Here is a 14531-nt window from a genome sequence, read left to right as displayed (position 1 = left end):
CGTTCCGCGGTATGTAGTGTGCGTGATGGGTTGGGGTTGGGGTTTGGCTGGGGTTTTGTTGGGTTTTTTGGGTTGGGGTTGTTTTTTTTCCTCTCCTTTTTGACATTGGGATGAACCCTTCGGTGTCAAGCGGAGAAGGCAGAGATGGGCACAGATGCTTTCTGCCGAACAATTAAAACGGGTGAGGGGGAAACCCGAAGGTAATCTGGTTGCCTTAACCTGGGTATTTATTGAGGCGTTTGCGTCGGGGCTAGTGCAACTTGAAACGTTTTCTGCAGTGACTTTGGCACAAGGTTAGTAAGTATTGTTTCAAAGCAGGATTTGCCTTGTACTATTTCTAGCAGATATCGGAACCCACATTCCAAAAGCAGTTTGATCCTCGTATTTTATATTCTAGGGTATTCTTATATAGTTGTAGGAGAAGTTTAAGTTAAGGTTCTTTGCGTGCTATTGTCTCTGCTAGATTTTATTGGTGAGTTTAAAATTTATCTCCAATACTTTAGCTGCATGCACTGAAGCTGTATGAAACTATAGGAAAGGCATTCTTTAAAGAAATCAGCTTTTTTTTTTTTTTTTTTTGTAGCTTGCTTCTTCATTAACCAGTGCTGGATAAAGTGCTGATTAGTATCTTGACTCTCCAAAGTTTCATTTTTACCATCAAAGGTTATATTTAACGGTAAATGAAGAGCTTGTATTTCACGAGTTTAGAACAAATAGCAATTGTAAGCTGGCTTCATTTGTAGTCTGTTTGTGGCTTTGATCCTCTTCCTTTGTTTGTAGGTGGTGTCATTCTTTCTAGTTTTTTTGGGTTTCAGGTTTTTTTTTGAGAAAATTTGTTTGCAAGCTGCTGAGATAAGGGATTCAGGAAAGGTTTCTTCATTTCTTGGTTTATAAATGAGTTGTATACTCAGCTAGGTAAAATTTGTCATAACAAATCAAGCTTGCCATTTCTACAGAAGCTTTAAGGTCAAAATACTGTGGGACATAGTCCTTGGATTTAGTTATATTTACCATGGCGTAACATGCTATCTCTTGTATGTATAACCAACGTACTGTAAATAAAAAATGCGCACGCGGTTCAACTAGCAAATATTAATCTCTAGGAGTTCAGTGTACTGCCTTAGTTTATTTCATATTTCTTGGAAACATAATTGAATGTCCAAGGGTTAGATGTGTCTGTGTGCATTCTGAATGAATGAATGCATGCTCACTCTTCGGGATACAAGTAGTTGCCTTTAATACAGGTCTGGTTTGTGCTCTGGGAGATATGTATGAGCATGACTGTTACCGCTTAGACCTACTACCTTACTGGACTGTGAATGAAGAAGGTGCCTTGTAAGCTCTGTCCAGACGGCTCCTTAATGAGACTTTTTATTACCTGTTCCCTTGTGGGGGTGAGGGGAGCAGTGATGATACTCTGCAGTCAAGGAAGAACTATTGCTAGGAGCAAATCTGTCTAGAAAAGTCCTGGAGTCCATCAGCAGTCCTTTTCTGCCACCTGGCAATAGTCAGCTATGTTAATCTGGCATGTACTGGGAGCCTTTGGTGTGGGGGAGGGAGAAATGGAGAGGAGATGAGGGACTCAACTAAAATCAGGGAAGTTAAGAAAGAGGTTAATTTTATGACTTCTTAGTTAGGGCTGGAGAGAGGATCATGGCTTGGCTGGCTGTTGTACTAGACCGAGAATCATAGAGCCCTTAACCCCTCAAGTCATGAAACCAGTGCCTATGTTTCTTTGCTCTTTTCTCTTTAACCTTAGAAACAGGTGACACCCCTCTTTTCTTTATTATTTTTTTAAATTTTTTTTGCTTCCTTTTAATCACTGGAGCACAACAGAGCAATTCTGTTGTCTGTTCTGTTCTGCAGCTCTTGCTGAAAGTAGTGGAAATCAAGGCAAGACTTCAGCGTGTCAAGGTCTGTAGGCAGCACCCCCAAACAACTGAAATGCCATTCAGCTTGTAAACTTGGGGAAAGGAAAGGAGCAGTTCTCAGGGAGTTGATAATTGCACTGGGCACAGCAAGAGGTGTCTGATGTTGAGAGACTTGAGGTGTGTCTGTATCGAGAAAACCTTTATTGGCTGTATGACTCTCTAACTGACTTCAACCCTATTTCTTCTCCCCTCCTCCATATCAGCAGAAATGTGCTAGAAATACCAAGTGCAGCTTGAATCTTGTTTGAAAGTAACAAGTTAATGGGAAGGTTCTCTATGCTCAAATAGGTACCCATGTAAAAATTGGTATTTTTCCCTTACGCAGACGAGCATGGGCTGTAACATGTTGTAGAATGATGTAGGGGCATGGCACGTAAGAGAAGGCTACTGACAGGGAAGTCATTTGGCAGGTTGCTTCTTCCTCTGCTAGAACATCAGCAGTTCTAGTCATGCCTTGATAATTCTTGGTGTACTAATTTTGGGTGCTGTACATGCATGTGTCTTTCACCTGTGCTAAAGCTCTAAAGATGAGATATTCAACTCAGAGGAACTTGATAGTGAAATGTTTGTGGATGGCAGTGTTCTTCCCCTGGAAGCATTTTTTTCTACTGCTGTACTGCAGCCTCGCAGATAGAAAGCTAACTACAGGTCTGTGAAGACAAGGTTCTTATCAGTATTATGTAAAGCAGTTTAGCGAGTCCAACGTATCTAGGAGACAGGGGAGTTAAAGAACAAAACTTTTTTTTCAGAGACTTTCCTAGAGCAGACAAGACTGAATAGGTCACCAGAGGAGGCAGAGAAGCTAAGCAGCAGCCCAGACAGAAGCTGGTTAAAATAACAAATATTGGGACTCTGTTCAGGGAAAAGATAAGTGAATATTACTGCTTTTCTTTTATAAAAGGGTATTGTGTGTGTTGACAGAATGCTTACATTTTGAAGCAGTTGATAAGATCCTTGCATTGAGTGCTGTATATGTAAAAGGCTTCTGGGTGGCAGACGGTCCTGGCTGACAGGAGGACACCTGGGTGTTACTGCAGGGCAAAGGATGAATGCTGCCAGTCTTTGTAGTACAACAGGGTCCCAACTCTTTTTTTCTTTTTTTTTTTTTCTTAAGAGCATGCCCTTCAAAAGTTAACCTTTTTCACTGTAGCTGGTGATATGTTTGAATATAATCTATTGGCAAAGAGACATACTAATTTCTAGTGACAGGGAAACTCTTGCTGACTTACAGCTCTACCAGCCTGTGTGAAAGCTGGTCAGACAACTTGTCTGATGGCGTTCCGCTCAGTCCTGCATTGCCCGACTCAAAGCATACTGGTAACCTGTTATTGCACTTTCCAGAGTGGATTAATACTTTTTCAAAGCTTGGCTTGTAGCTTTTTTTTTTTTTGGCAGTTGTCAAGCAGTCTTGTGTCAACTAGCTTGGAAACTGTTCATGGGCGTCTGGGGAAACACAGCATAAATACATACGAGTTTGAAACGAGACCCCTTCTCACTGGGCTTCTGCAGCTTGCACTCTGAGGTTTACTTCTGAGGTCTTGTCTATGACTTGTTTGGGGATTTTATTTTTTTTAATGCAAAAACATAGAATCATAGAATGTTTTGGGTTGGGTCATGGAGAGAAGAGGCTTAGCTGAGGCTGCAGGGAAGAAAGATCAAGCAGCAATCAAGTTTAATGGAATATTATTTGATATAGTAAGCTTCTAAAATAAGAATTAGCAATTCTGTTTTCTGCGAATGTATTTGAGAAATGGTGCTCTTCCCTCTGTGTAAGCTGATAGAGAGGAACAAAAAGGAAATACAGGGAAACTTCCTGTGTTCTCGCTGCTTACTGCTATGAGGATATAGTTTGTTTTCATCTGTCATGCTTGGAAAACAAGCTGGAGTGAGAAGGGTGCATGCTCTTATCCTTTTAGTGTTGTTGGGATTTCATAATGTTATGTAAAGCTGATCAGCTTGTTTTCAGTGTTCTGGCTTAATGTGTATCTGGTGTGGTTTGGAAGAAGGGATGAACAGCAGAGTTCTAAAACTTGCTTGTCTAGAAAAGTCCTGGAGTCCATCAGCAGTCCTTTTCTGCCACCTGGCAATAGTCAGCTATGTTAATCTGGCATGTACTGGGAGCCTTTGGTGTGGGGGAGGGAGAAATGGAGAGGAGATGAGGGACTCAACTAAAATCAGGGAAGTTAAGAAAGAGGTTAATTTTATGACTTCTTAGTTAGGGCTGGAGAGAGGATCATGGCTTGGCTGGCTGTTGTACTAGACCGAGAATCATAGAGCCCTTAACCCCTCAAGTCATGAAACCAGTGCCTATGTTTCTTTGCTCTTTTCTCTTTAACCTTAGAAACAGGTGACACCCCTCTTTTCTTTATTATTTTTTTAAATTTTTTTTGCTTCCTTTTAATCACTGGAGCACAACAGAGCAATTCTGTTGTCTGTTCTGTTCTGCAGCTCTTGCTGAAAGTAGTGGAAATCAAGGCAAGACTTCAGCGTGTCAAGGTCTGTAGGCAGCACCCCCAAACAACTGAAATGCCATTCAGCTTGTAAACTTGGGGAAAGGAAAGGAGCAGTTCTCAGGGAGTTGATAATTGCACTGGGCACAGCAAGAGGTGTCTGATGTTGAGAGACTTGAGGTGTGTCTGTATCGAGAAAACCTTTATTGGCTGTATGACTCTCTAACTGACTTCAACCCTATTTCTTCTCCCCTCCTCCATATCAGCAGAAATGTGCTAGAAATACCAAGTGCAGCTTGAATCTTGTTTGAAAGTAACAAGTTAATGGGAAGGTTCTCTATGCTCAAATAGGTACCCATGTAAAAATTGGTATTTTTCCCTTACGCAGACGAGCATGGGCTGTAACATGTTGTAGAATGATGTAGGGGCATGGCACGTAAGAGAAGGCTACTGACAGGGAAGTCATTTGGCAGGTTGCTTCTTCCTCTGCTAGAACATCAGCAGTTCTAGTCATGCCTTGATAATTCTTGGTGTACTAATTTTGGGTGCTGTACATGCATGTGTCTTTCACCTGTGCTAAAGCTCTAAAGATGAGATATTCAACTCAGAGGAACTTGATAGTGAAATGTTTGTGGATGGCAGTGTTCTTCCCCTGGAAGCATTTTTTTCTGCTGCTGTACTGCAGCCTCGCAGATAGAAAGCTAACTACAGGTCTGTGAAGACAAGGTTCTTATCAGTATTATGTAAAGCAGTTTAGCGAGTCCAACGTATCTAGGAGACAGGGGAGTTAAAGAACAAAACTTTTTTTTCAGAGACTTTCCTAGAGCAGACAAGACTGAATAGGTCACCAGAGGAGGCAGAGAAGCTAAGCAGCAGCCCAGACAGAAGCTGGTTAAAATAACAAATATTGGGACTCTGTTCAGGGAAAAGATAAGTGAATATTACTGCTTTTCTTTTATAAAAGGGTATTGTGTGTGTTGACAGAATGCTTACATTTTGAAGCAGTTGATAAGATCCTTGCATTGAGTGCTGTATATGTAAAAGGCTTCTGGGTGGCAGACGGTCCTGGCTGACAGGAGGACACCTGGGTGTTACTGCAGGGCAAAGGATGAATGCTGCCAGTCTTTGTAGTACAACAGGGTCCCAACTCTTTTTTTCTTTTTTTTTTTTTCTTAAGAGCATGCCCTTCAAAAGTTAACCTTTTTCACTGTAGCTGGTGATATGTTTGAATATAATCTATTGGCAAAGAGACATACTAATTTCTAGTGACAGGGAAACTCTTGCTGACTTACAGCTCTACCAGCCTGTGTGAAAGCTGGTCAGACAACTTGTCTGATGGCGTTCCGCTCAGTCCTGCATTGCCCGACTCAAAGCATACTGGTAACCTGTTATTGCACTTTCCAGAGTGGATTAATACTTTTTCAAAGCTTGGCTTGTAGCTTTTTTTTTTTTTGGCAGTTGTCAAGCAGTCTTGTGTCAACTAGCTTGGAAACTGTTCATGGGCGTCTGGGGAAACACAGCATAAATACATACGAGTTTGAAACGAGACCCCTTCTCACTGGGCTTCTGCAGCTTGCACTCTGAGGTTTACTTCTGAGGTCTTGTCTATGACTTGTTTGGGGATTTTATTTTTTTTAATGCAAAAACATAGAATCATAGAATGTTTTGGGTTGGGTCATGGAGAGAAGAGGCTTAGCTGAGGCTGCAGGGAAGAAAGATCAAGCAGCAATCAAGTTTAATGGAATATTATTTGATATAGTAAGCTTCTAAAATAAGAATTAGCAATTCTGTTTTCTGTGAATGTATTTGAGAAATGGTGCTCTTCCCTCTGTGTAAGCTGATAGAGAGGAACAAAAAGGAAATACAGGGAAACTTCCTGTGTTCTCGCTGCTTACTGCTATGAGGATATTGTTTGTTTTAATCTGTCATGCTTGGAAAACAAGCTGGAGTGAGAAGGGTGCATGCTCTTATCCTTTTAGTGTTGTTGGGATTTCATAATGTTATGTAAAGCTGATCAGCTTGTTTTCAGTGTTCTGGCTTAATGTGTATCTGGTGTGGTTTGGAAGAAGGGATGAACAGCAGAGTTCTAAAACTTGCTAGCTCCCAGCCAGCCAGTGTATTGCCAGCTAAGCACTGGTAACATTTCAGGAAAAAAATGAAGCAGCAAAACCCAGGATTTAAGACTGAACCTCTGTACATAGCACCATACTTGTTAACGTTTGTTGGGATGTTGCGTGTGAGATACTTGGCTGCAGTGGCAGTCTGTCTGAGTGGTCTGACTTTATCTCTCAGCTGCATAAAGCATCAGAATGCTGAACTGGGTGACTGCGATCACACACGTTTACTAATTCTCCTTCTTGAGCTTTCTTTCTTGACACGGTTTTTATAATGCCTTTTTCCTTGTTAAGATGATAAAAGCTAGTTTCTTAGAATAATAATAAAAAAGTTATTTCTACACATATGAAAAATAAATTTCATGGGGCCTGTCCAGTACTGGGTATTAACGTGTGCTTTTGAGGGAGATATGTTATTTAAATTTTTATTACTCATATGGTTTGTGCGAGTTTGTTTTAAAAGGCATTGTCTCTGAGTAGCATAAGTAACTTCCTGTCACTTCACTCTGATGTCAAATCATCTTAAGTTCACCACGTGGTGGGATTTTTGGTATGTTTTATTTGACCTTCTTAAACGTCAGCGATTTCATATCTCTTGCCTTATGGCCTAGTAGGCTGCCCACATGCAACTGTGTAGCCCTTCCTTGAGTAAAGGAGATTGGCTGAGTCTAAACTTACTTTTCTGCTGTTCTTTGTGATTTTAATTGACATATTTAGTCACTTCTGGTTCCATGATATACAGGGGTCTTCTAGCTGTGAAGAATAAAATGGGTGATCTCCTGTTTAGACAGTACTAGTGGGAGGGTGTGGTGTGTGGTTTGTGTTGGTTGGTTTTTTTTTTTGTTGTTGTTGTTTTTTTTTTTTTAATTCACGTGACCACAATCATGGCTTTTTTCAACCAACACTGCTCTTTTCTCTTTTTTGTTAATTCAATGACTTCTCAGAACTTGATACTATTTTAATAATAGAGGTAAGCCATTGTGGAATTTGACCTCTTGTCTGATGTTTAATCTCGTGAACCGAATGTGTACTTGTTTGCCTCTCTCTCTCCCCCAGGTTGCCAGTGACTTTAAATGCTTTTTTGGTTTTAATATTAATATTCAGAAGTGTGTTATCTCTGTCCAGTGAAGAAATGCGTTTGTATAATGCTGAGTGCTGAGTCACTGAGTTTATCACTAGAATTGGTAAATGGGCTGTTCAGAAAGTGTTTATGTACTGAAAATAAATCACTGGTGGTATTTTTCCTTGAAGGTACATACCAGGCCTGGTCATCAAGGAATGTTAGTAACCTCTTTCTCCAGAGTGCTTGTATTGTTCTTAACATCACCCCCTTTTAAATGCATCAGTAATATACTTTAAAAATAAATGTGTTCAGTGTTATGTACAAATCATAAATGCAGGCCTATGCTATCCTATAAGGGTAGCTGATAAGCTCACACAAAGCAAATGATGCTCTGTTTGTAGTAGAGCTGAGTGTTGCTGCAAAGGAGTGGTAAGATAGAGGGCTTCTTATGAATAAAATGTATCCATTTGTTGTGAATATCCTGAAGAGCTCAGTATAAGAGGACGCCCAGCTTTGATGTAAGGATAGTCCTCACTTGAATATCTCGTCTTTATAGAATGGATTTGGGAGTGACACCTGTGATGTGCTTGCTTTGCTTGCATAGTTTCATGTTAAGCCACACATAAGGTAAACATGGACTCAGTCAGTGGTCTTGAATCAGAATGCTTTCCCTCATCTCATACTTGTCACTGCTACATTATTAGTGTTAAAACTTGGACATCAGTGCAGTTAACTCTTGGATCCATGGGTACGCTAGCAGACTTTGAGAATGGCTTTAAAGCATGCCTATTTGAAGGAAGTCTGCAGTGTATGTCATAATGTAGGGGTACTTCTTAGCTTAGACGTAGCACTGTTTAGTCACAGAAGCAGACTGTAAACTTTTTCATCTGCTTTGGAAGAGTTATGTGCTGACAAAGCTACACTGCTTCCACAACCTAAGCTTGTTGAGAGATGTTGTTTGACCCTTGACTAGAAATACAGCTTCCTATTAATCTTGAAATTTAATAGTGTTGCTATTGCAGGTCCCTTTTTTTGAGTCAAGAGCTATGGTGGGAGAAAAAGCAGGGAGAACAAAACTACTCTTGCCTTGTCTGGAAACATTCAGTTTAGTTGGCCAGAGCACCAGCCTCTAGGCCTTGTGCAGGTCTACTGTAGCAGAAAAGCATCTGCAGGAACTTGGAGGGTTTGACCTGATAGACAGGAACTAATGAGGCAGAGTGCTACGTGGGGATTTTATCACTGTGATGGGGAATAACCTTAAGTTGTCAAGATAATGGTATAGCTCCTCTAGGTAATGTGGTAATCCATACATGTCAGTAGTTTATACCTTTCTGGAAATGCCAACAAAGCTATTAACTGTGGAAGTACTCTGTGCTATGCATGCAAATTGGATTGTCTGTTGTGCCAGTGAAACACCTTGCTTCAAGGTCAGACAAACCACACTGAGGTGGAAATGAGCTGGCTGAGCCTTTAAGACAGCTTGAAACCTTAGACAGTTGCATCTGTGCCTATGGATCGCAGAAATCTAGTTTTGTCTCAGCTGTATCTCCTCTAGCTCTGAAGCCACATTTCAGGCTAAGGGATAAACTGTAATCTCACAGAATAACAAAATGGTTGAGGTTGGAAGGGACCTCTGGAGGTCCTGTGGTCCAACCCCCCTGCTCAGGCAGGGCCACCTAGAGCTGGTTGCCTAGGACCACATCCAGATGGCTTTTGAGTACCTCCAAGAATGGAGACTCCACAACATCTCTGGGCCAGTGCTCGGTCACCCTCACAGTGACAAAGTGTTTCTTGGTGTTCAGAGAGAACCCCCTGTGTTTCAGCTAGCGTTCCTTGCCTTTGGTCTTGTCAATGGGCACCACTGGGAAGAGCCTGGCTCAGCCTTGTTTGCAGCCTCCCTTCAGGCATTTATACAGATTGATGAGATCCACCCTGAGCCATCTCTTCTAGCCTGAACAGCCCTCAGACATCCACAGAGTGCTTAAGAGGCAGTCTAGCACAGTAGTTTCAGGCAATTTCAGGGAACCACGTGTCGCAGATCAGCTGTATAGTCGGTGTTTAGTGTAGTCTTTGCTCCCACATACAATTTATCGAATCTAAAATCCGATGTGTCACTCTAGGCTGTTGGATGCTTTTTCAGTTTGGGGCGGGAAGAACTCTGTGTTCTTTTAGACTTAGACTTTTGTCAAATCTGCCTTCTAGTTTTATTCTAGCAGCTAGTGGTTTTTGTTGGAGAAGTTTGTAAAACAGCTTACTTGAAGTTTAAGTTGGGCCACTTCTTCCTCTGAACTGTAGATGCTACTGGGTTGCATATTGGGGAATAATAAATAGAAGATTTTTCAGTAAACAGCTTCTTCACAGTCTCAAGTATGTATCCCGGGGAGAAGCAGGCTTGTTTTATCTACCCGATTCATCTTTGGTTACTTTTTGCACAAGGAGGACCTGATTAGCAATGAGTAACACTCTGAATTTTTGCAACAAAGTAAAAACCCCGACAACAACAAAACCCCCAGCCAGATAAAGGCAAAAGTGCTTGAGGTCATTCATACGGAGAGAAGATTGCTTCCGCTGAGTGAGAATATTTGGATTATCTGGCTATTCTGCATGGCGATAGTGGTGTTCTATAGTGTCTCCCTGTAATATATCAGTAGGTATAATATTTTGGGGTAATTGTAGTGGGTTTAGACTTTAGCAATTATTTCCAACAAAAATAAGAACGGGGAGACAGTATTTCAGATTTCTCAATATGCAAATACATTTTTGCTAATTTGATCTAAGGTTGCGTACTTTCAATTTGGATTCCCATAGCCCACAGCACAGTTATCTGTTGGCCCTAACTGCAGGACTAACTTCTGTACAACATTTCACACATTTCTTTATCAGCCTACCCAGGGCCTAGCTGATGTCTGCCAGCTGTTACCTGCTTAGGAGTAAGGTCAAAACAGTGTCTCAGAGGAAACTTGTCCATTAGAAGAGACAAACTCCTTATTGCTGTGAGTCCATCTAAAATCCAAAGTAGAATTGGGATTTCTGTGTTTGTGTCTGTCTGTGAAGACTGATTCTTTAATCTTGAAAGTTGAGAAAAGCCTGTTCTGGGCTATGGCAAATGAGAATGCTTTCCAAGGTGGATTTCGTTTGGAGATCAGAACTCTGCACTGTGTTGTGAAATTCACTGTCAACTGCTGGCCTGTGTAGGAATTCAAATTTTTTCATTTCTAACTAGTTTGGTTGACATCCAAAACGAATTAAAAACTAGTAAATAAGATGTCTGAGTTTTTCATAAATACAGAACTGTACAGCATGCACATTTATACTGGAATTTCTTTTTTAAAACAACTCAGTTATTATTCATAAATAATTAATAAGATTCCCAATGTGGAGCTTGTAGAACAGACACCCAGCTTCAGAAGTGTTAATTTTCTAATAGGAAGCTGGTTTCACTCTGAGTCAACGACGCATCCAGTTGTCTAGCAGCACTAGTAAGCCAGTAAGAGCCAACAAAAACATAGCAAAACCACGACGGTTGCTTCAAAAGAGAAAACATTAATACACGCATTGCTGTGATCCAAGTGGGAAGAAGAGTGGGGGAGGGGATAGAAAGGGGTTGATCAAAGTAATCAACGGTGTATACTGAAAAATACTTAAGGGAAGTAGCTAGATCAAAACTGCCTTAAGATCTATTTTCAAAACGGTCCTTAAGAATAAAAAGGAAATGTTTCCTGTGAGAGTTCTCAAGAGCCCTTACATCTTAAAGACTGGTCTCTCTGTTTGTGAGACTAACAAACTTCAAAGATGTCCGGAGTCTCTCGAAGGGAAAAGATGCAAAAAAAAGTCCCTACCAGATCTGAAAACATGCAGCAATGTACTGTTCTAGCCCTGTTGGACTAGTGTAATACATCAGCTTGAATGAGACCCTTAGTTTGGGCAAGGTTACTTGTGGCATATTCCTCAGGAAATAGATGCTTAATCTCACTAGGGCAGCAAAGTATCTTTGGGGTGTGGCTTTATTCTGGTAATCTTGTAGCTCTGCAACTTGAAATGAGCTTCGCAAACATGTACATCACTGCTGATGTCATTCAGTCCCAGCTTGTTTTGGCATAAGCTATTGGCAAACGTGAATAGCAGCCACATTTAATTTCAGCTTTACTCAGAATAGAAACAATACTTAACAGAAAATGACAAAATCAGAAGGTTTTTTGTTTGAACTCCTGCTATTTGACTAATCATTATTATAATACTGGAACAAGAGTAGGGAGAGAAAGCATTCTGGAAACTGTCAACTTCTGCAGCTCTCAAACCTAAGCAAACTTAATGAGATTTACCAGTTAAGTTGTCTTAAGTCAAATGTGAAAAACATACTTTTGAGAGGAAGACTTGGAATTGCCATTAAGTCTCACTTTAGAACACAAACCAGAAAAAACTCTGTTAAGTCTTGGCCAGTGCAGAAACACTTTGAAGAAAGCAATTTCTCTGATAGAAAAGCTTAAGCCCAAGCTTTTAAACCAAAGCCATCCTTCTAATCTGCAGTCAGAAATTAAGTCTTTGCAGTTTGTTCTTGCACTCCTAGATGGGTTCTTGGCTCAGAACTGCGACATTCTCTGCTGGTTAAAACAGCAGTGCTTCATCAGCCTCTGAATAAACAAATTTTGACATAGCCAAATGTGGAAACAGGAGAGGGGGAAGGAAGGCAGTGAGCTCCATGTTGAGGAAGAAGTGTCAGTGTCTTAGGAGGGAAAGGTGGGAGGCAAACAGTCTTTGTCCTTAGCGTGCAGGTAGTTCAGAAACTGTTAATTAAGGCAGTCTCGAATTACTAATTTTTATAATAGACTGATATGTTGGAAGAAGGGTGCTGACTGCTCTCAGCATGTCCAGCTCTTCCCTCAAATAACAGTTCTCTTACTGCCTTGATGTCTGTCTGCATTGACATGATCCTGCCCAAGTCCGAGTTTCTTCTGTGTGGACAATAGCTTGGCTCTTCCTTCTAGTAGCGGTTCCACTGTCTCTAAGTTTTATTATCATATCTGGTCCTTTTCTTTATTAGCAGAATTCTATTATTTTAATAAATACAGGGAAATATTGTAACTCTGTATGCGGAAGAATGAAACGTAGCCTTTCCAAATCAGCCCTGCTAAACTCCTCCTCTTGAACTTCTGAGGTGAACGTTCGTAGTTGACTAACAATGAATCCTTGTTTTCATGTGGGGAACGATTAAGGCAGTCTTATGACTTGTTTTACGAAGTCTTTGGTTTCTTCTATAGACTTTGAGTTGGGATGTAAGTGAATAGATTACCAGGCTGTCAAATCGGTATGTATGAAATTTACTTGTGTGTATGGGGGTCTTTCAGGCTTTGTACAAAAAGGAACTTCATTGGTGACATTTCCTGTATATGGGTCTGAAAGAAAGCAAAATAGTATGTTAGCCTCTTAAGTTTTTTTCTCTTTTGAATTTGATGATCTCAGTAAGATGTGGTACTCTGATGCTGCAGCTGCAGAATCAGCTGGCCAGACTTCTGAGATGAAGACCGATGCTGTCTTGTGATACAGTAAGTAACCCTTTGCCTATCATCAGTGAGCTCACCTTACCTCCTTGATTAACTGATCACATCTTGCTTTGCATTTCAGTAGTTGCACTAGCAGTAGTTCAAGTCACTGGCAAGTGCTATCTCACTATTCTATTTTTAACTAGAGATGGGATAGATCTCTGAAGCCGGCTAAATGGTAAGATTATAGCACAGAGAGAGAGAGAAAACCTAAGGAAGAAACAATGGTTGAAGTAAAGCATGACCTTTTTGGATCAGTCCTCTGTAGCCTGGGGTGAGCCAAGGCTATGATGAAGTTTACAAGAGCTAGTTAGCTCCAGCAAATGAAGAGTTATGATACAAGGCCTTAATGTATGTTAAGATAGCACAGTTGTCACAGGTTCCTTGTGGTCGATGGTGATAGGGAGTGGTGAGTCAGCAGGGCGACGCTGTGTGGAAAGGCCTACGTGTAAACAGATAAGAACTCTGAAAGTTTTGTGTGAAATATTTACATGCTTTTAGGGCTTTAGGAATCTAGTGATGTGTTCATGAAACTGATGGCGTCTGTTTGGGAACACTGTTTTTGCTTTAACATGAGCTGTCACGCTTGCAATTTTATGATGTGTCATAGGAGTATTCATAAAGCGCTCGTTCCTTTCTCTAGTACCTCAAATACCTGAGGCATGCTTGTAAGGAAACATACTGAAACTAGAACTGTTCCTGGTTTTGGGGGGGTGGAGGAGGGGAGGGTTAGGAAAGCGCAGGTTTATACATATTCATATCGTATACTAATGTGTGCTTAGTGGGAGTTAAGTCCCATGAGTAGAGGTAAAAAAAAGGCGTGATTTTTATTTCCTCTCTGGAAAATTTCCTCTTTTGAAGCTTAAATGTAGTTAAAACTGAGAACTCCATGTGAAAGCAACTGGTTTCAATCTTCATTTCACTAGCAGCTTAAGCAACAACTTAGTCCTACTCTAAGTAAGCAGAAAATCTAAAAGTATGTTTTCATAGAAGCATATCCTGTAGTATTAGTGCTGCAGTAGCATGCTTCAAAGTTAGCTAACAAAGCATATAGAACTGTTCCATTGCTAAGCAGATATGCCACAGGGAAGATATTCAAAGTCTCTACGTTTCTTCCATGATGAAATGAAAAGGTGGGTTTTGTTCAAGACATGGAGGCAGACCTGACTCCTCAAAACGACGTAGTTCTCATTCTACATTAAATGTAAAAGAATAACAGATTTACTCAGCACTAGTTTAAACTGGTCATCACAAAGAACTGGCTTATGCAAGGAGGCGCTAGCAATAGGGACTGTATTGTACTAACAGCAAAATTGCAACTATGTGAGCTTGTCTTAGAATAGACAGTGTGCGTATCAAACGGTCTGCATTGAGGTTGTGATTTGCACTGTTAGCCTCAGATTTTTTTGGCAAGTGTTCATTTGGTATGGCAA

At 40.7% G+C, this 14531-nt stretch overlaps 1 protein-coding gene across 2 annotated transcripts in view; it reads left to right on the top strand.

Annotated features, from left to right (window-relative positions):
• Window positions 1-14531, top strand: part of OSBPL1A (oxysterol binding protein like 1A) — a 78744-nt gene that overhangs the window by 31551 nt on the left and 32662 nt on the right. The window contains exon 1 of one of the 2 annotated variants that reach the window (XM_035902992.1): window positions 11167-13101. The exons of the other annotated variant lie outside the window; for it this stretch is intronic. Coding sequence (XP_035758885.1) covers window positions 13084-13101 — 18 coding nt within the window. The 5' untranslated portion in view covers window positions 11167-13083. Of the gene's footprint in view, window positions 1-11166; window positions 13102-14531 lie in introns of those variants that run through there. 2 annotated transcript variants of the gene reach the window in all.

The sequence above is a fragment of the Egretta garzetta genome, unplaced genomic scaffold (genome assembly GCF_000687185.1).
Source record: "Egretta garzetta isolate BGI_Z169 unplaced genomic scaffold, ASM68718v1 scaffold229, whole genome shotgun sequence".
In the NCBI taxonomy this organism is placed as follows: domain Eukaryota; kingdom Metazoa; phylum Chordata; class Aves; order Pelecaniformes; family Ardeidae; genus Egretta; species Egretta garzetta.
This window is presented reverse-complemented; position numbering and strand designations above follow the sequence as displayed.